Source organism: Micromys minutus (genome assembly GCF_963924665.1).
Source record: "Micromys minutus genome assembly, chromosome: 4".
NCBI classification, from domain to species: domain Eukaryota; kingdom Metazoa; phylum Chordata; class Mammalia; order Rodentia; family Muridae; genus Micromys; species Micromys minutus.
Window position 1 is genome coordinate 23,243,634 of NC_137973.1, and position 22,252 is coordinate 23,265,885.

The following is a 22,252-nucleotide window of genomic DNA, read 5'->3' on the forward strand; positions in this document are numbered from 1 at the left end:
TTAAAAAGGAAAGGTATTCAATAATTACTATAAGACAATAGGAATAGATCGAAGGTGAAATACTTCAGTTTTCAACCTGTTGGCTTTAGATATTTTGACATACAAGATATAGATGAAGCAGTGAAATAATAGTCAATATACTTTATATGCGTAAAATATTATATTCATATTTGTTCCTTTTGCGTGTGCGTGGAGTTGTGATATATGGAGAGGGGTGGATTACTAGGGGAAAATACATGTACATAGAGGTGACGAGAGAACCAGAACTGAAAGGCTCAAGGATTGACTTCTGAGTTCCTCGAACCCAGTAAATCAGGGTAGCAGTTGCAGACATTACTGAGAAATCATTGGTGAAGTGATATAAGAACAAAATTTTAGGAGTCAAGGGAAGAAAGAATCACAAAATTGCAAGGGGCATCCGGCAGCTTTCTTTACTGTCTGGTGCTGTTAGAGAACCGATCATTAAATTTGTCAAGGCGTAGTTTTATGCTGAACTTGAAAAGGGTATCTTGTTTGGAACGATTGGAAGTTTGATCAGAGAGCAAAGTTACACCGTGACGTGGGGTGGCTTGGGCTGGGGATTCAGCTCAGTTGGTAGAGTGCTTGCCTAGCATGTATGAAGCCCCGAGTTTGATTCCCCATCATCTGGTTGTGGCCGCACATCTCTCTGTACTCAAGAAGTGGAGGAGATAAAATCAGAAGTTCAGGTCTCTTTTGGATTAATAGCAATCCTGGGATTGCTACGTGGCCCTGTCTTAGCAGGCGTGGGTGTGCTCCTTGTTGAGCTGGTTCATCATCAGTATTGATTTACCCTGAATATGGGAGAAGTTGACCATACGTTTTTAGCAGTGGAAACTGTGAGGTAGGAGTTTTTACTTTATGAACTATTGGTGTTCAACTTTGTTTTATAATCCATGCTTATGTTACAATTACTTCTGAAGGCTGATACAGGTATTTATTATTTACTCATTTTATCATTGACTTTCAATTATGAGTTGCATGCCCTCATTATAATTTCAAGTTTATGGAAAAGTATTTAATTTTGAGAGAATATGACACAAAATCCTGGATGACTCCTGGAACTTTAATATACCTTTAAAAAATTAGTTCTTGAGTTTTTAATTTACTCTTCTGTTTTTGGGCAAGATGCAGAAAACACACCAGCAGAATTTAACTCTTTAACTCAGTCATCGGCGGAAGAGTCATTGGAAGGCACCTCATCGACTCGAAGGAGGGACTCTGGCCTTGGTGAGGAAACAGCTTCTGGCTTAGGAAGCAGCACGTCTGTAGCTTCTCCAGCAGCGCCTCTGGGTGTCAGCGCCGGTCCAGATGCCATCAGCGAGGTGCTGTGCACTCTTTCTTTGGAAGTCAATAAATCTCAGGAAACAAAGATTGATGGAGGAAATGAGTTGGATAGGAAGGTGACACCATCAGTTCCAGTTTCAAAAAATGTCAATGTGAAGGACATTCTCCGGAGCTTGGTTAACATGCCAGCAGATGGAGTCACAGTGGACCCAGCCCTCCTGCCCCCATCCTGCCTTGGTGCTCTTGGAGATCTGTCTGCTGACCCACCTGTGCAGTTCAGATCTTTTGACAGGTGTGTAAATAGTCCTTTGTTTTGCTATGGTTATGTTAGAAAATTGTAAAGGTAAACAGAAATTCAGTATGAAATCTAAATTTTGTGGTTTCAACATTACAGTGGGATGTTTAGTTCTAATTTATAAAGATATAAGGGTAATTTTGTTGTGTATTTGTACAATATCTTTACTTACTAACATTTTATATGCCATTAATATTTCTTTAGGTATATTTTTAGTAGGGCATTAGCACAATGTATGTAAAAATGTCATTTCTTCCCTCCCTCCCTTCCTCCCTTCTTCCCTTTCTCCTTTCCTTTCCCCTTTCCTTTCCTTTCCTTTCCTTTCCTTTCCTTTCCTTTCCTTTCCTTTCCTTTCCTTTTCTTTCCTTTCCTTTCCTTTCCTTTCCTTTCCTTTCCTTTCCTTTCCTTTTCTTTCCTTTCCTTCCCCTTCCCCTTCCCCTTCCCCTTCCCCATCTTCTTCCCCTTCCCCTTCCCCTTCCCCTTCCCCTTTCCTTTCCTTTCCTTTCCTTTCCTTTCCTTTCCTTTCCTCCCCTCAGACATTACTTGAACTTAGAATATTATCCATCAGTTTCTTGCTACTAGCATTGTGTCAGCCTTTATAAAAACAACAAAAATGGTTGGAATCTAATGCCAGCAGATAAACGAACTCAACCAGGTGTCCAGGTGTTCTGAGCCTGGTAAGTTTGAGAACAAACGCTAACTACAGAATCTCGTTGATTGTGGAGCCCTGTGGGCTTTTTTGTTTGTTTTTCTTTGTTACTGTTTTTAAATAATTTTGTGTATTTTCTAACTAACCAGTTCACATATGTTGCTCAGGGTGAAATCCAAGACCCTTCAGCATTGCTAGGCAGGTGCAGTACTGCCAGCTGTAACTTACTGTTGTCTTTATATTTTATAAAGTTTCCTTTTGTTCTACTTTCAACATACAGTTATTGAATGAATACCTTTAAAAATTAGTATTTTTATCTGGAGACAAACATGTACAAAAGAGTTTATCCTAAAATTTTTAAAAAATTTTTCTTGAGACATTAAGTTGTTAATATATTTAGATATGTTTTAATACATTCTGTGTTTTCTATGTAAACATCTTTGAATAAGAAACTTAACATTGATATGCTTTTTGTAATTAAAACATTAACTGTATGATCTAAATTTCTTTAGACTTATTTACTCATTTTTTTATTTACTCTTTCACAACTTTTCATGTGTATATAATGCACTTTGATCATTCCTGACTTAATTTCCTCTTCAAGTTCAGCTCCCATTCAACCCTTTCTTCCCAGCAAGCATCCTTCTTATGTTGATTTTTGTTTTCTGTGCCTCACCACCTGTATTCATTTATTTAAGTTTGTGTATGACTGTGTGTGGATATGTACCCATGAGTGGCAGGTGCCTGTGGAGCCCAGGGGATCTCAGCTTGCCTGAAGCTGAGGCTGTAAGGGCTTGTGAGCCAGCTGACATGGGCGCCGGGAACTGAACTCATGCTGTCAGCCACTTCTTCAGATGCTGCTTCACACACTATATATAATTAGGATCCAGTGACCATCTTCAGTCAAATGACCCAGTTTGAGATTATGTCCCTCAACTCTTTGAATGTTCCTGAGTTTATATTTATCTAATGCAGCCTTAGAATTAGAGTCACATTAGTACATTTTTGGCAGACATATCACAGAAGTGACAGCTTCTTGCATCTTGTCCACTGGTGTATGTGGTTTTGTCTTACCGTAGCTTACTCTGGTCAGTGGGTATGATCATATGCACCGCGTCTCTCTACCATTATAGGATTCCTTGTGAATAGAGGCTATAAAACTCATCACCTTATCAGACTTTCTGTTCATTCATTTGTGGAGTTAAGGTTTTCTGTTTTATGGCTTCTAAGATTAGATTATGTAATTACATATTTCTCAGTTAGCTTAGTCCTTGTCCTCTATTTTTCCATCATTTGTAAATGGTATTTTACTGTCTTTTCCTGGCCAGTCCCAGATTCCACAGCTCACAACATGGTTTACTACGGATGCTTGAACTCATGAGCATCCTTTTGACTTGGTCAAGGCTGGGATTATGGGTGTGAGCTACTGTACCCAGATTAAAATTAATTGAAATTTGTGCTAGCCTTAATAATAAGAAACAATCGGGTGGCTAAATATGTTAATTGGCTGTCTTATTAATATGCTTAAAATTTTTTTATGAATGACCAAAATGTTTTCTTTTGGCATTTTTTCCAATATTATTGAAATTAAATCTCTTTCCTCAATATGGTAAATGAGATTATAAATTAATTTAGGAATTCCTGCTTATATACTGCATTTAAAAAGTTTGTTAAAATAGGAAAAAACTCAATTTAGGTGGTAGCATTTTTCTGGATATTTTTTGGAACTTAAAATGTCTGGTATGCATTAAACATATTGTCTGATGGAATACAAACTGTTCTATCTCACCCCTGTCTTTTTTCTTAGCACGAGACACCTTTTGAAAGACCTCTCCCCACCCCCCAGCCATAGGGCAATAGAGTGTCTTTGGGAATTTCAAAGCATCCCTCAGATCATGTATTTATCTCAGGAATGCTTTGCCAGAAATCAGAAGTCTCCTCATATCTTAAGAATTATCAACTCCCAAGCAATAGCTGGGCAGTTTAGAGTAACAGCTCTGTGAGTGAACCCTCGCTGAAAGGCAGCCAGCCTCAGGCTCGAGAGAGGGAAGGTGTTTGTGTCCATTCCCATGCCAAGATTCCTGCTCTTATCTATCTTGAAGATCCTCGCTGGCGATTAATGGGTGCCAGGGATTTATCTTGATAAAGTTCCAGGGCTGGTCTGTGTTTCCAACCAGGTTCTCAGAGACTAAAGTACTCTGTCAAAAAAGTTTTTTTCCCCCTTAGTGAACCATTTTCATTTTAAATAAAACAGCAATGTGAAGGTTTGTGATATTTTGAACTGATACTGTTTTGAAATGAAAATTCTGAGAATTGTCTGGAATGTATTTTTGCTTTATTTGTGTCTATTACTAAAATTAATTTTTGAGAAAGCCTTCAGGCTCCCTAATTTTAAAAAAATGACAAAACATCATTTTTGCTTGCTGTGAGTTTTATTGTAAAAAGTACTTCCTAAAGAATCTCTATACAGTGTTCAGTATTCTAAACATTCACTCAAGTTAGAGAGTGCATAACAAAAATCTGTAAGTAAACTTTTTACTTTAATCCCTGTGTTTTAATTGACATCTTGAAAAGCTAGCTGGTACAGCTGGTTTTCTGTCTTCCACATTCTCTATGACAAAAAGGGAAAGGCTTTAGTTAAAATATACGTTATTCAAAATTCAGATAATTACTTTTGAGTTCATTTTTAAGTAGAAGCTTATGGCTTAGGGTATAGCTCAGTGGTGGAGCTTGTGCTCAGCCTGTGCAAGAAAACCCAGCCCAAGAGGGGGAAATAACGAGTTGGGGATGGCAGAATTTAAAAAAACAGGCTCCATGCCCTGACATTTTTCTTTCTTTTTAAAGAGACAGTACAAAATCTTTTGTTCTTGCATAGCTAATTCCTACTGAAGAATGGTAAGTTTAAATTTTTAGATTCTCTCTCAAAATGTAGATCGTAGTTTCCTAGTTTAGATTTATGCCAACAGGCTGAGCACAGTAGGCTAAATATGTCTTCTACTGAAGGTTTTAGTCTTCACACTGAAACTTTATCATAGCAATAAAACGAAAACATCCCACATACACATATAATTTATTACAGGTTTAATTAGATCATGTGACTTTGGGTTTTATTTTAATCTGGCCCAGAGCTTTAGCGACACTATGTTTCATTTCAGAACTGATTTGAATCAGGTTATGAATTTAGGAAATTACTAATTTTATTGTTTGTGTATTCTCATTAATACTTAGAATAAGTGGCAGGGGAGAAAGGTGCTCACAAGGGACTCTCCCATGGCCAGTGTTATCCATTGCTCTCCCGATGTGCTGACCCTGATACTTCCCCAAATGTGGGAAAGTCGACTGCATACTTTCTGGTAGTGAGGGGCTGTCTTCATAGTCTCCCCTATTAAAATTAAAGAATAGGCTGAAATTTTCATTTTTCTATTTATTATCAGTTATACTTTGTAATTTAATGGTAGCATATGCATAATTTCTTATCTTGACAATCTTCATTTATATGCTGTGTAGATAATTATAATGCAGACATATTCATAAATATGCTAGCTGGAGAACTTACTGAACATATTAAAAACCATTTATTTGTATGCTTTTGTCTATGAATTATATGGCATGTGAATTGTAGCTTAATAAAACTTTAAAAAAGGTTCACTGTGAGGCAAGGGCAGAATCAAGATCTGATTTTAAGCATATGTAGATTTGTTGTACATTCCTGAAATTTATTTTGACCAGTGTCTTAGTTCATTGTTGTGAAGATCCATTATGACCAATACAATTCTTACAAAGGAAAAATTAAAAAAAAAAAAGAAACCAAACCCACATTTAAATCAGGATGGCATATACTTTCAGAGGCTTACTTCACTGTCATGGTAGAAAGCATGCCAGGGTTCAGGCAGACAAGGTGCTGGAGAAGGAGCAGAGAGTTCTACATGTTTATCCAAGGCAGCAAGGAGGAGATTGCATGTGTTTCATTCTGGGCATAGCTTGAGCATTTCAGACCTCAAAGCCCACAGTGTCACACTTTTTCCAACAAGGCCACACCTTCTCCAGCAAGGCCACACCTCCGAATAGTGCTGATGGTCCAGCATCCAAACACACGAATCTATGGCCAAACCTGTTCAAACCACCACAGTGAGTTATTTTGCCTTTCTGAGCTTGCCTTCAAAATTTTAAAAATCTCTTCAAAAGGTGTTTGGTGGTACATGTCTGTAATCTTAGGAATTGTAAAGGGAGAGAGAGAGAGCAAGATAAAAGAAGAACAGGAATTTAGGGCCATGGCTTGGAATACTTTTTGTATTTTTTTCCCAGTTATAATTGTTTTTAAACTTTATTCTAAAAAGCAAAGATAATAGAAAAAAATTTAAACATTTTTGCATAAATGTATACAATTGTGTCAGTGCTTGGCTTTTTTCTCTCTTTTTTTTTTTAAGGTTTGATACTCTGCATTAAGGTCTTACTAGTTACAATGAGCAAAAAGTACATGTAAAACAGGATGTAACCCAGAATTAAACAATGTTTTCTTGGTGTGTAAGGATTGAGCATGATGTTTTTTTGTTTTGTTTTGTTTTGATTTGTTTTGTTTTGTTTTGTTTTTCTTGAACTTCACACAGTCTGTGAGTTGTTTCTGGGGCAGTCTGAGCCTCTGGGGTTAGCATCCCACTATCAGTGACTGCATATTATGTCTGTTCTTTTGTGACTGGGTTATCTCACTCAGGATGATCTTCTCTAGATGCAGCCATTTTCTTAAGAATTTGGTTAAGTCATTGTTTCTGGTGGCTGAGTAGTATTCCATTGAGTATATGTACCACAATTTTTGTATCCATTCGTCTTCTGAAGGACATCTGGGTTCCTTCCAGCTTCTGGCTATTATAAATAGAGCCGCTATGAACATTGTGGTGCATATATCTTTGTTGTGTATTAAAGTGTCTCTGGGGTATATGCCCAGAAGTGGAATAGCTGGGTCTTCAGGTAGTACTATATCCAATTTTCTGAGGTATTGCCAGACAGATTTCCAGAGTGGTTGTATTAGCTTGCAACCCCACCAACAGTGGAGAAGTGTTCTTCTTTCTCCACAGCCTCGCCAGCATCTGCTGTCATCTGAGTTTTGGATCTTGGCCAATCTGACTGGTGTGAGGTGGAATCTTAGGGTTGTTTTGATTTGCATTTCCCTGATGGCTAAGGATGTCGAGCAATTCCTCAGATGTTTCTCGGCCATTCGGTGTTCCTCAACTGAAAATGATTTGTTTAGCTCTGTACCCCATTTTTTAATAGGGTTATTTGATTCTCTGGTGTCTAGCTTTTTGAGTTCCTTGTACACCTTGGATATTAGGCCTCTATCTGATGTGGTGTTGGTAAAGATCTTTTCCCATTCTGTTGGTTGCCGTTTTGTTTTCTTGACGATGTCCTTAGCCTTACAGAAACTTTGCAATCTCATTAAGTCCCATTTGTTAATCTTTGACCTTAGAGCTTGAGCCATTGGTGTTTTGTTCAGAAAATTTTCTCCTGTGCCTATGTGTTCTAAGGTTTTCCCTACTTTCTCATCTAATAGTTTCAGTGTACCTGGTTTAATGTGGAGATCTTTAATCCACTTACACTTGAGCTTTGTACAAGGAGATAAGAACGGGTCTATTTTAATTCTTTTGCATGTTGAGTGCCAGTTGGACCAGCACCATTTGTTGAATAGGCTGTCCTTTTTCCATTGAATGTTTACTGCTCCTTTGTCAAAAATCAGGTGACCATATACATGAGGGCTCATTTCTGGATCTTCTATTCTATTTTATTGATCCACTTGCCTATTTCTGTACCAGTACCATGCAGTTTTCAGCACAAACGCCTTGTAATATAGTTTGAGGTCAGGGATAGTGATTCCCGCAGATGTTTTTTTGTTGTTGAGGATGGATTTCGCTATTCTAGGTCTTTTGTTATTCCATATGAAATTGCACATTGATCTTTCCAATTCCATGAAGAACTGGGTTGGAATTTTGATGGGGATTGCATTGAATCTGTAGATTGCTTTTGATAGGATGGCCATTTTTAAGATGTTGATCTTTCCAATCCATGAGCATGGGAGATGTTTCCATTTTCTGAGATCCTCCTCAATTTCTTTCTTTAGAGGTTTGAAGTTCTTGTCATACAGGTCCTTCACTTGCTTAGTTAGAGTCACACCAAGGTATTTCATAGTTTTTGTAACGATTGTGAAGGGTACCTGTTCCCTAATTTTTTTCTCCACATGTTTGTCCTTTGAGAATAGGAAGGCTACTGATTTGTTTGAGTTAATTTTGTATCCAGCCACTTTGCTGAACTTGTTTATCAGCTGAAGGAGTTCTCTGGTGGAATTTTTGGGGTCACCCAAGTACACTATCATGTCATCGGCAAAGAGTGATGTTTTTATCTCTTCCTTTCCAATTTGTATCCCCTTGATCTCCTTTTGCTGTCTAATTGCTCCAGCCAGGACTTCCAGTACTATGTTGAATAGGTAGGGAGAGAGTTGGCAGCCTTGTCAAGTCCCTGATTTTAGTGGGATTGCTTCAAGTTTCTCGCCATTAAGTTTGATGTTGGCTGTTGGTTTGCTGTATATTGCTTTTATTATGTTTAAATATGGGCCTTGGATTCCTGTTCTTTCCAGGACTTTTAACATGAAGGGGTGTTGGATTTTGTCGAATGCTTTCTCAGCGTCTAGTGAGATGACCATGTGATTTTGGTCTTTAAGTTTGTTTATATGGTGGATTACATTGAAGGATTTCCTTATGTTAAACCATCCCTGCATCCCAGGGATGAAACCAACTTGGTCATGATGAATGATGGTTTTGATGTGTTCTTGGATTCGGTTTGCAAGGATTTTGTTGAGTATTTTTGCATCAATGTTCATAAGTGAGATTGGTCTGAAGTTCTCTTTCCTTGTAGGGTCTTTGTGTGGCTTAGGTACGAGGGTTATTGTAGCCTCAAAAAATGAGTTGGGTAATATTCCATCTGATTCTATCTTTTGGAATAGTTTGGCGAATATTGGTGTTATATCCCCAATAAATGTCTGATAAAGTTCTGCACTGAACCCGTCTGGACCTAGGCTTTTTTTGGTTGGGAGGCTTTTGATGACTTCTTCTATTTCTTTAGGTGTTATAGGGTTATTTAGATGGTTTACTTGGTCCTGGTTAAACTTTGGGACCTTGTATCTGTCTAGGAATTCGTCCATTTCCTCCAGATTTTCCAATTTTGTGGAGTATAAGTTTTTGTAATAGGATCTGATGATTTCTTGAATTTCCTCAGTTTCAGTTGTTATGTCACCACTTTCCTTTCTGATTTTGTTAATTTGGATACTCTCTCTTTGCCCTTTAGTTAGTCTGGCTAGGGGTTTATCAATCTTGTTGATTTTCTCAAAGAACCAACTCTTTGTTTTGTTGATTTTTTCAATGGTTTTTTTTGTTTCTATTTGGTCTATTTCTGCCCTAATTTTGATTATTTCTTGCCGTCTACTCTTTTTGGGTATATCTGCTTCCTTTTGTTCTAGGGCTTTTAGCTGTGCTGTCAGGTTGCTGATGTGAGCTCTCTCCAGTTTCTTCTTGGAAGCACTTAGGGCTATGTGTTTTCCTCTCAATACTGCTTTCATTGCATCCCATAGGTTTGGGTATGTTGTGTTATCATTTTCGTTGAATTCTAGAAAGTCCTTAATTTCTTTCTTTATTTCTTCTTTGACCCTGCTATCCTTTAACAGAGCGTTGTTTAGTTTCCATGTGTATGTGGGCATTTTGTTGTCTTTGTTGTTGTTAAAGACCAGCAGTAGACCATGGTGATCTGAGAGGATGCATGGGAGTATTTCAATCTTCTTATATCGATGAAGGCTCGTTCTGTGTCCAATTATGTGGTCAATTTTCGAGAAGGTGCCATGGGGTGGTGAGAAGAAGGTGTATTCTTTTACTTTAGGATAGTATGTTCTGTATATATCTATTAATTCTAGTTGGTTCAAAGTCTCTGCTAGATTTGCAGTGTCCTTGTTCAGTTTCTGTTTCCATGATCTGTCCATTGGTGAGAGTGGGGTATTAAAGTCTCTCACTATTATTGTGTGGGGTGAAATGTATTTTTTGAGCTTTAGTAGAGTTTCTTTTATGAATGTGGGTGATTTTTTATTTGGAGCATATACGTTAAGGATTGAGAGTTCCTCCTGACAGATTTCCCCGGTAATGAGTAAAAAGTGTCCTTCTTTATTTTTTTTTGATAACTTTTGGTTGGAAATTTACTTTATTCGATATTAGAATAGCCACTCCAGGTTGCTTCTTGGAGCTGTTTGCTTGGAAGTTTTTTTCCCACCCTTTCACTCTGAGATAGTGTCTGTCTTTGTCTCTGAGATGAGTTTCCTGTATGCAGCAAAAGGCTGGATTTTGTTTATGTATCCAGTCTGATAGTCTATGTCTCTTTATTGGGGAGTTGAGACCATTTATGTTAATAGATATCAAGGAATAATTGTTTGTTTCCTGCCATTTTTGCATTTTTGGGTTGAGTTGTGTCTGTGTTTTTTTCTTCTTTTAGTTTTCTTGTTTAGGAGTTTTCTTGTTTTTACTAGGCTGTATTTTCCCTCCTTGTATTGGGTTTTCCACCTATAATTCGTTGTAGTGCTGGGTTTGTGGTCAGATATTGTGTGAATTTTGATTTGTCTTGAAATATCTTTGTCTCTCCATCGATGGTTATTGATTGTTTTGCTGGGTATAGCAGCTTGGGCTGGCACTTGTGCTCTCTTAAGGAGTGCATGATGTCTGTCCAGGCTCTTCTAGCTTTCATAGTCTCTGTTGAGAAATCGGGTGTGAGTCTGATTGGTCTGCCTTTATATGTTACCTGACCTTTTTCCCTTACTGCTTTTAGTATTCTTTCTTTACATTGGGCACTTGATGTTTTTACTATTATGTGTCGGGAGGTATTTCTTTTCTGGTCCAACCTATTTGGAGTTCTGAAGGCTTCTTTTATGCTCGTGGTCATCTCATTCTTGAGGGTAGGGAAGTTTTCTTCTATGATTTTGTTGAAGATATTTACTGTGCCTCTTAGTTGATACTTTTCTTCCTCTTCTATTCCTATTATCCTTAGGTTCGGTCTTCTCATTGTGTCTTGTATTTCCTGGACATTTTGGGTTAGTAGCTTTTTGTTTTTTGCATCTTCTCTGGCTGTTTTGTCTATGTTTGCAATGTTGTCTTCTGCCCCCGAGATTCTCTCCTCGATCTCTTGTAATCTGTTGGAAATGCTTGCTTCTGTGACTCCTGATTTCTTTTTTTGGTGTTCTGACTCTAGGGTTATCTCTTTTAGCGCTTTCTTTATTGTGTCAATTTCTGTTTTAATTTCCCTCTTCCATTCCTTTATTTCTTTGGTTCTGTTTTCGTCTCGTTCTTTGAGTTCTTTGAGTGTTTTTCTTGTTTCTTCTTTAAAAGCTTCTGAATCTTTTTGCTTTTTCTCCCTTTCTTGTTTAAGTAACTCTATCAGCGTCTTGAGGCATGATTTCAGGTCTGTGTCTTCTTTCTCTGGAGTGTTTGGAATTCCGATGTTTGCTACTATTGGAGAGCTGGGTTCTGGTGTTGCTAGATTGTCTTGGTTTCCTTGGGATATACTCTTTCTCTTTCCTCTTGCCATTTTGTTGTCAGTGATATGTTCTTGCTTTTTCCTTGTATCTGGTCTGTGTCCCTGGTACACTTTCCGTGTGCACTCCGCAGAGATCTCTCTACTTCCCGGCAGCCCAGGTTCCGGGTGGCAGCTGGGCCAGGCTCCGCTCTGCGTACTGAAGTGGCCTCCGGGTGGGAACAGACGTTCCTAAGATCTGTTCCTGGTCACAGATGCTCAGCCTCTCCGAGCCACCTTTCCAGCTGGCAGGTGGGCCAGGCTCCGCTCTGTGTACTGAAGTCGTCTCCGGGTAGGAACAGAAGTTCCTAAGATCTGTTCCCGGTCCCTGGATCGGAGAGGACAGGGCAGGTCAGGGCCGGGGGTGCCCTTTCCGTGTGCACTCCGCAGAGATCCCTCTGCTCCCCTGCAGCCTAGGTCTCCCACTCGAGCCATTGGTGTTTTGTTCAGAAAATTTTCTCCTGTGCCTATGTGTTCTAAGGTTTTCCCTACTTTCTCATCTAATAGTTTCAGTGTATCTGGTTTAATATGGAGATCTTTGATTCACTTACACTTGAGCTTTGTGCAAGGAGATAAGAAAGGGTCTATTTTCATTCTTTTGCATGCTGAGTGCCAGTTGGACCAGCATCATTTGTTGAATAGGCTGTCCTTGTTCCATTGAATGTTTTGAGCTCCTTTGTCAAAAATCAGGTGACCATATACATGAGGGCCCATTTCTGGATCTTCTATTCTATTCCATTGACCCACATGCCTATTTCTGTACCAGTACCATGCAGTTTTCAGCACAGTTGCCTTGTAATATAGCTTGAAGTCAGGGATAGTGATTCTAGCAGATGTTTTCTTGTTGTTGAGGATGGATTTCGCTATTCTAGGTCTTTTGTTATTCCAGATGAAATTGCACATTGATCTTTCCAACTCAGTGAAGAACTGGATTGGAATTTTAATGGGGATTGCATTGAATCTGTAGATTGCTTTTGGTAAGATGGCCATTTTTAAAATGTTGATCCTTCCAATCCATGAGCATGAGAGATCTTTTGTTTTTCTGAGATCTACCTCGATTTCATTCTTTAGAGGTTTGAAGTTCTTGTCGTACAGGTCCTTCACTTGCTTAGTTAGAGTCATACCAAGGTATTTCACAGTTTTTGTGACTATTGTGAAGGGTATCTTTTTCCTAATTTCTTTCTCCACATGTTTGTCCTTTGAGAATAGGAAGGCTACTGATTTGTTTGAGTTAATTTTGTATCCAGCCACTTTGCTGAACTTGTTTATGTAGGAGTTCTCTGCTGGAATTTGTGGGGTCACTTAAGTACACTATCATGTCATCTGCAAAGAGTGATGGTTTTACTTCTTCCTTTCCGATTTGTATCCTCTTGATCTCCTTTTGCTGTCTAATTGCCCCAGCCAGGACTTCCAGTACTATGTTGAATAGGTAAGGGGAGGTGGGCAGCCTTGTCGAGTTTCTGATTTTAGTGGTATTGCTTCAAGTTCCCCACCGTTAAGTTTGATGTTGGCTGTTGGTTTGCTGTATATTGCTTTTATTATGTTTAGGTATGGACCTTGAATTCCTGTTCTTTCCAGGACTTTTAACATGAAGGGGTGTTGAATTTTGTCAAATGCTTTCTCAGCATCTAGTGAGATGATCATGTGATTTTGATCTTTGAGTTTGTTTATATGGTGGATTACATTGATGGATTTCTTTATATTAAACCATCCTTCCATCCCAGGGATGAAGCCTACTTGATCATGGTGAATGATCGTTTTGATGTGTTCTTGGATTCGGTTTGCAAGGATTTTGTTGAGTATTTTTGCATCAATGTTCATAAGTGAGATTCCTCTGAAGTTCTCTTTCCTTGTAGGGTCTTTGTGTGGTTTAGGAACGAGGGTTATTGTAGCCTCAAAAAATGAGTTAGGTAGAATTCCACCTGATTCTATCTTGTGGAATAGTTTGGAGAGTATTGGTGTTATGTCTGCAATAAATGTCTGATAAAATTCTGCACTGAACCTGTGTAGACCTGGGCTTTTTTTGGTTGGGAGGCTTTTGATGACTTCTTCTATTTTTTTAGGTTTTACGGGATTATTTAGATGGTTTACCTGGTCCTGGTTTAACTTTAGGATCTGTCTAGGAATTCATCCATTTCCTCCAGATTTTCCAACGTTGTGAAGTATAGGCTTTTGTAGTAGGACCTGATGATTTCTTGAATTTCCTCAGTTTCAGTTGTTATGTCTCCACTTTCCTTTCTGATTTTGTTAATTTGTATACTCTCTCTTTGCCCTCTAGTTAGTCTGGCTAGGGGTTTTATCAATCTTGTTGATTTTCACAAAGAACCATGTCTTGGTTTGTTGATTTTTTTGATGGTTCTTTTTTGTTTCTATTTGGTCTATTTCTGCCCCAATTTTGATTATTTCTTGCCGTCTACTCTTCCTGGGTATATCTGCTTCCTTTTGTTCTAGGGCTTTTAGCTGTTCTGTCACGTTGCTGATGTATGCTCTCTCCAGTTTCTTTTTGGAAGGGCTCAGGGCTATGAGTTTTCCTCTCAGTCCTGCTTTCATTGCATTCCATAAGTTTGGGTATGTTGTGTTTTCGTTTTCATTGAATTCTAGAAAATCTTTAATTTCTTTCTTTATTTCTTCTTTGACCCTGCTATCATTTAACGGAGCGTTGTTTAGTTTCCATGTGTATGTGGGCTTTTTGTTGTCTTTGTTGTTGTTAAAGACCAGCCTCAGACAATGGTGATCTGAGAGGATGCATGCAAGTATTTCAATCTTCTTATATCAATTGAGGCTCATTCTGTGTCCAATTATGTGGTCAATTTTCGAGAAGGTGCCATGGGGTGCTGAGGGGAAGGTGTGTTCTTTTACTTTAGGATGATATGTTCTGTAGATATCTATTAATTCCAGTTGGTTCATAGTCTCTGCTAGTTTTACAGTGTCCTTGTTCAGTTTCTTTTTCCATGATCTGTCCATTGGTGAGAGTGGGGTATTGAAGTCTCCCACTATTATTGTGTGGGGTGAAATGTATTTTTTGAGCTTTAGTAGGGTTTCTTTTATGAATGTTGGTGCTTTTGTATTTGGAGCTTATATGTTAAGGATTGAGAGTTCCTACTGACAGATTTTCCCTGTAATGAGTAAAAAGTGTCCTTCCTTATCTTTTTTTATAACTTTTGGTTGGAAATTTACTTTATTTGATATTAGAATAGCCACTCCAGCTTACTTCTTGGGGCCTTTTGCTTGGAAGTTTTTTTGCCAACCTCTTACTCTGAGGTAGTGTCTGTCTTTGTCTCTGAGATGAGTTTTCTGTATGCAGCAAAATGCTGGATTTTGTTTATGTATCCAGTCTGATAGCCTATGTCTCTTTATTGGGGAGTTGAGACCATGTATGTTAATAGATATCAAGGAATAGTGGTTGGTGTTTCCTGCTGTGATTGCTTTTGTAGGTTGAGTTTTGTCTGTGGCTCTTTCTTCTTTTGGTTTTCTTGCTTAGGAGTTTTCTTGATTTTACTAGGATGTAGTTCCCCTCATTGTATTGGCTTTTCCACCTATAATTTGTTGTAGTGCTGGGTTTGTTGTTAGATATTGTGTAAATTTATATTTGTCTTGAAATATCTTCATCTCTCCATCTATGGTGATTGATAGTTTTGCTGGGTATCGTAGCTTGGGCTGGCCCTTGTTGTCTCTCAGGGTCTGCATGATGTTTGTCCAGGCTCTTCTAGCTTTCATATTCTCTGTTGAGAAATCGGGTGTGATTCTGATTGGTCTGCCTTTATATGATACCTGACCTTTTCCCCTTACTGGTTTTAGTATTCTTTCTTTGCTTTGGGCACTTGGTGTTTTGACTATTATGTGTCGGGAGGTATTTCTTTTCTGGTCCAACATATTTGGAGTTCTGAAGGCTTCTTTTATGCTTGTGGTCATCTCATTCTTGAGGGTAGGGAAGTTTTCTTCTATGATTTTGTTGAAGACATTTACTGTGCCTCTTAGTTGATATTCTTCTTCCTCTTCTATTCCTATTATCCTTAGGTTTGGTCTTCTCATTGTGTCCTGGATCTACTGGACATTTTGGGTTAGGAGCTTTTTGGTTTTTGCATCTTCTCTGACTGTTTTGTCTATGTTTACAATGTTGTCTTCGGCCCCCGAGATTCTCTCTTCCATCTCTTGTAGTCTATTGGAAATGCTTGCATCTGTGACTCCTGATTTCTTTTATAGGTGTTCTACCTCTAGGGTTATCTCTTTTTTGTTTTCTTTATTGTGTCAATTTTCGTTTTAAAATCTTCTTCCATTCCTTCATCTCTTTGGTTTTGTTTTCCTCTAGTTCTTTGAGTTCTTTGAGTGTTTTTCTTATTTCCTCTTCAAAAGCTTTTGATTCTTTTTGCTTTTCCTCTTGTTCTTGTTTAAGGATCTCTGTCATCGTCTTGAGGTATGATTTTAGGTCTGTGTCTTCTTTTTCTGGAGTTTTTGGCATTCCAATGTTTGCTGTTATGGGAGAGCTGGGTACTGGTGTTGCCAGGTTGTCTTGGTTTTCTTGGGATATGCTCTTTCGCTTTCCTCTTTTCATCTTGTTGTCAGTGATATGTTCTTGCCTTTCCCTTGTCCCTGGTCTGTTACCCTGGATCTCCACTAGTCCAGGTGGCGGATGGTCCGAGCCCTGTTCTGTGCCCCAAAGCCGCAGGGTGGGAACAGTGGTCCAAATGCTGGGTTCCTGGTCCCTGGGTCAGGCAGGGCAGGGTTGTGCTTTCTGTATGCACTTGGCAGAGATCCCTCTGCCCCCTGGCTGCTCGGATCTCCTTCTCACCAGGCCTTAACCTTTGGGAACTGCTGGTCCAGGTGGCAGATGGGCTGAGCCTTTTTCTGTGTCCCCTCATTTTTTTAAAAAAATAAAATTAATGTATACCTTAACACGGTTCTAGAAATTGAACTTCAAATTTTGAAAGTATTTGCAAAAATGTGGGGAGTAAATATTTACTAAGAAGAATGAGAGAATATGCCTTTTCACTTTTATAAGTAATATTAACAGTATGCTAAATGTTTCAAAATATGAGTCAATGTTTTGCTGTCTTATAATTTGCCATGTACAAATGATGATTGTATGTGTTAAGGAACAGACATGAAGTGTAATATTGAATGAGCTTTGACCAGTGTATGCACGTTATTACTTACAACACCAGTCAGCGCTCTCCCCTCCCATCTAACCCGTCTCTGTCACCCACAGGCAACTGATATTTTACCTCTGTACAAAACCATTTATTAGTTAGCTTTCTCCAAAATTCTTTTTTAAAAGCAAGTGAAGAGTATGTTTTTGAACTTAGGCTTTCTTAATTTATTTTGACAAGTGCCTTAATTATGGTTTCATTTTCGGGAAATTAACTCCTTTGAGGTTCAGCCATGTTGTTGAGTTTATGAGCACTCTGTCCTGTACTGCTGCACAGTGGCATCCTACTGTGTAAGTCCTCACTGGTTAAGAACCTTGCTTTTCTGCATGGAGGACACTTTGCAGTTTCTAGTTTTACTCCGGTACTCTAAAGCTTCTGCAAACATAACTGTATTCTTGATTATTCATATTTTCTTGAACAAAGTCCTATGGTGTAGTTGTTGGGTCATTAGATAAATGTATGCTCAACTTTTGATTATAGAAGTAGATTTTTATCACTGCTTTGGATTGAATAAGGACCTCAGACATATTAGACAAAGTGCTGTACCACTGCCTGCCCACAACCCACTAATCTAAGTGTTTTTCTCCCATCAGCACGTATCTGTTTTATGCAAGAAACAGATTGTGATGTTTCTTTTGTGAAGAAATGTACAGGGGAATAATTCATATTTTCATTTTTTCACCTAATTGTTAGAACATGGAAAAATTTCCTACGTTTTAGCATATAAATTTCTGGCAAAGCAAGCACAAAGCACAGATTATATTTGTATTGTTTTCTGAGAGTACCATCAGCACATGTGTGCACGTGCGTGCACACACACGCACACACACTAACACACACAAACACACAAGGTCATATCTACTTCTCTTTATGTCAGTGATCTTCCTCTGATATAAGCTACCATGATTTAAGCACACCATTTTGGATTGGGGGCTCAGGTGGCTGTTGCTTCTATTTTTTAGTATATAGTTAACATTGGCAGTCACCCTTATAATGATGTGACACCAGCTACCCCCAAGTACATTGAATAAGCCTTGCCTAGCACAAGATAACTTGATTTAATTGGCAACAGTATTTGCCCTCAAATGATAGTCAGTGAAGTAAAACAGAACCTATTTCACTTTGTTCTATGTTTTTAAGTAACAACAGAAATGTATTTTTAAAATAATGGAATTACTTGCCTTAGAAAGTATGAATGCGTTTATTAGGACAAGGTATCTAAGTAACTTTGTTTAAAAATCAAATACTTTAAAGCTATTAAGGGAATACTTTCAGCTTACACTATTGTCAACAAAAGACTTGATTAAATAAATTGAATGTTGAAGACTTTAAGCTTATGGTTAACACCGGGTAATTAAAAGTAAGAGCTGCTGTGGGAGTACATTATATATCAGCTGTCCTTTTACCTCATTAACTGGGTTTTTGCATGTTTATGGGACTAACTTCAATTAAAAATGCCTTTTAAGTTATGTCTAACAAGGTCTTTTAGTTACTCTTTTAGTATAAAGTATTGCAGTTTAATTGAAATTGCTATATCATAAATACCTGTGTTTGAATAATACACAATATAAACAACTGGGTATCTGGTACTTTTGCTGTTTTAAAAAATTGCCCTTTGTTTTCTATGTGATATAATTAAAAGCTATTGTGTTTCATGAGCTATATACATGTATCCATTACTTGCATGGGTACTGTTTTATCTTTTTAGATAGATAAGGTTTTTGATTTCAAGTTAGCAAGCCTTAAATTTCTTATTAAAACATACTGAGTTTTCTGCATCGGTTGTGAATTTTTTAAATAAGTTCATTTCTTATCTTCTTCAATCCCAGAATTCTTTCTCCTTCCCCGCAAAGTCTCTTTGATTATGTTTATTAGAAAATTTAAGATGGTCTTAAATTAAAAAAAAAAAAAAAAACGAGTGCAAATGTTGGTTATAATGAATTATTTTCATAGGTCATTGTCTTAATTTTAAAAACAATGAGGCTGGGGAGATGGGGTGAGGACCTTGGTTTGATCCTTACTGACCAGTGTTTTTAGAAGCTGTATGTATAGAAGGGAGGGAGGGTAAGAAGGATGGCTCAGAGGTTAAGATCACTGGATACTTTCCCAGAGTGTCTGGGTTTGATTCCCATCACCCACAGCCGTTTGTAACTCCAGGGGATCCAATAACCATTTCTGGCCTCTGTGGGCACCAGCCACACAGTACAGACCGAGTCCTCATATGCAAGTAAAGACAGACAAATAAAACCTTGGATGTTCAGCTCTTGTATGTTCAGCCTTGGGAAGACAGAATTTGGTGGACCTTGGGATGCACCAGTTGGTCACGCCTAGGCTACTGAGCAGATTTCCCCAGTGAGAGACCCTGTCTGAAAAACAAGGTGGTTGCTGCCTGAGGAATGACATCAAGGATGTGCTCTGGTTTATGCGTGCAGGCTTCTTGTCTTCATTCCTCTTTCCTTCCCTTCCTCCCCTCCCCCGCTCTAAAAGAGAAAAAAAGTTCATAGACAACATTGAAGAGATTTTAAGTACTAAGAATATTATAAAGAATTTATCAAAATAAGGAAGAAAAGAAAATGAAAGTTAGCTTCTTCTTATTTTTAAATGCATATAATGTAATTTACATTTTAAAACCTTCATTACAGAAGTGTCATCATTGCAACCAAGAAATCATCAGTCCTGCCTTCCACCCTTACAACAAGTGCACCTAGTAATGCTGTCAGTGTGGTTTCTTCAGTAGATTCCACCCAAGTGTCAGATGCAGGAGGAGAGTCACCAGGTGAGTTAGATGTCAGTGAAGTAAACAGAATCTTTAGATCCTATTTTAGAAAATCTTAAGATTTTGTGATAAAACCAAGAAATTGTGTAAATTGTGTAAAGTGCTTCAGAAGTCTTTGTGCTTTTGTATTTTACTGTTGTTTAATGATATCTTTTTGTTTTAAAAACTATTGATTGTACTAATATCCCCTAAAATCTGAGTAGAATTAAAAAACAAAATCAGGGCTGGAGATTCCATTCAGGTGGTAGAATACTTGCCTAGCATGTACTGGAGCCTGGTTCAGTCCCTAGGGCCACATGAGTTGTGGTGCACATTCCTGTAAGCCTAGCACTTCCAAGGTAGAGGTAGATGATCAGAAAATCAGCTGAAGCAGGTCTTTAAATCACTATATAGCCAAAGACAACCTTAATTTTCATACATAGAAAACAGTATGTACTAAGTTAAAAATTCCACCTAGAAACCAACAGTTGTAATAGCATTGCATCATGTGGTTCAGTTTAGGGTTTTATTTTATCAAAGCAAAAAGAATCAGTACGTGCCGCTGTCTCCTGAGTGCCTGGACCTAAGGTTTTCTTTACCTGAAACTTGCCATTTACCATGCTGTCCTTGAACCTAGGGATCTGCTTGCCTTTGCCTCCTGAATCACACAAGACCTAGAAGGTCTTTGGATGTGATCCCTTGACAGAGCAACTATATTGCTGGATTAAAACTCCTCTATATAATGTTTTTGTATGTTAAGATGGCAATACTCTCTTAAAATACGATATTATGTTTTTCTATGGGGTTGCAAAGTATAAATATTGAGGACAAAATTGGAATTATTCAGTGGTGGATCCAACTGCAGCATTCTTCAGCAGTTTGTCTACTGAGTGCTTGTTAGTTTGCAAGATTTAGCATCAGTCTTTGTTCTTTATAATATTAAGACTAAAAGGTTTTTCTTTATTCAGTTAATAAAAAGCTTCATTTCTATTTGAATAATTTTTATTAGGCATTATAGACTATCCTTTGCAAGACAGTCACACACACATAGACACAAGCCTATTCACTTACACACACATGTAGCATAACATTGTTTAGTGATTAAAAATTGTCACTTGATTTAATGATTCTTTACTTCAAGTGGCATCAGTTACTTAGATCCTTAGGGAACTTGTATAAATACTATTTTACTACCTGCATAGATGCTAGTTGGAGGGTCTGTTTACAGATATCTGGAAAACTGAAAGAGCCAGGTTATATCAGTGCATATATAAGGAAAACACAGGGACATATTAGAAGAAGCCTTTGTATTTGCATGTGTGGTTATCTTTTGGTAATGTTAATGTTAATCTGAATCAGATTCATCATAAATTTATATTTTCAGTTAAAATGCATAATTACACTTTTCATATGTAATTGTGAATCTGATGGTATGAAGGGCAATCTCATGTAACATTGTTGGTATATTTAGTTTGTCATCTGGTTTTTCTATTTACTTTTTAATATTATTAGTTCATTTTTACCATTGTTGTACAAGTTTCGTATGACTTAAAGATTTACTTTTAGTTTTGTTTATATATGTGTGTGTGTGTCTGTGTATGCCAAGTGTGATGTGTTTGGGTGCTTGAGGAGGCCAGAAGTGAGTGTCAAACCTCTGGAACCAGAGTTACAGTTGAAAATGCAGGTATAGACAATTTTCAACTGTCTGCTTGATGTGGTGCTGGGGCCCAAACTTGACTGTTGAGCCGTCTGTCAAACCCCAAGTCCTGTTAGTTAAAAGAACATTTTGTAACGTCTGTTTTTCTACATTTACTACTAGGAAAGAATACTGGCTTTTTTTTTTTTCAAGGGCAGAGTTAGGAAACCATTTTTGTCATTGTTTTATTTGGAACAAATAGCATTCCTACTCTTAAAAATGAAATATTGCCCTCTCCATACTGGGAGCAGGGCAAATACTCTATCACTGAACTGTTCCTTACCACTCTTTTTTCCCTCCCTTCCTTCCTCCCTCCCTCCCTCCTTTTTGTAATGGCTTTATTTGGTACAAGACTATGGGGGATAGTTCCACTTACTGCTAAGTACCAAGGAACAGTCTGCAAAGGTCTGTCCACAAGTGTGACTGCTGTAGGTGACCATTGCTGCTGCTGGGTCCTAGCTTGTGGGCCTGGGATTTTCTCAGTTTAAGACTGTTGTCAAATAGGAACCTATTGACTGATTTTCAGGGTCTCTTGGCTGTACTTATTAAACCTTGACTTTTTCAGATTCTTTTGAATTCATATATTTTTGAGGTCTCTCTTATCCTGCCAACAGCAACATTCATCCTATAATTATAGAACTGTGCATTCTATACATATGTTTGCTGTCTCAGCCTTTTCTGGCATATTTCCATCACTTGGGTATACCTGGAGGCTGCCATAGAAGAAAGGAAACAAACAACGGAAACACCACAAAAACAAATGGCTATTCTTTGTGGAAGCCCCAAGTTCAACTGAACCCACATTTCAACTGTTGGA

General features: G+C 38.0%; 1 protein-coding gene across 2 annotated transcripts in view; it reads left to right on the top strand.

Annotated features, from left to right (window-relative positions):
* LRBA (LPS responsive beige-like anchor protein) overlaps nucleotides 1-22,252 on the top strand; it is a 533,667-nt gene that overhangs the window by 124,239 nt on the left and 387,176 nt on the right. For both annotated transcript variants that reach the window (XM_080915741.1, XM_080915742.1), the window contains exons 30-31: nucleotides 1,147-1,597; nucleotides 19,627-19,760. In XM_080915741.1, coding sequence (XP_080771867.1) covers nucleotides 1,147-1,597; nucleotides 19,627-19,760 — 585 coding nt within the window. The remainder of the gene's footprint in view (nucleotides 1-1,146; nucleotides 1,598-19,626; nucleotides 19,761-22,252) is intronic.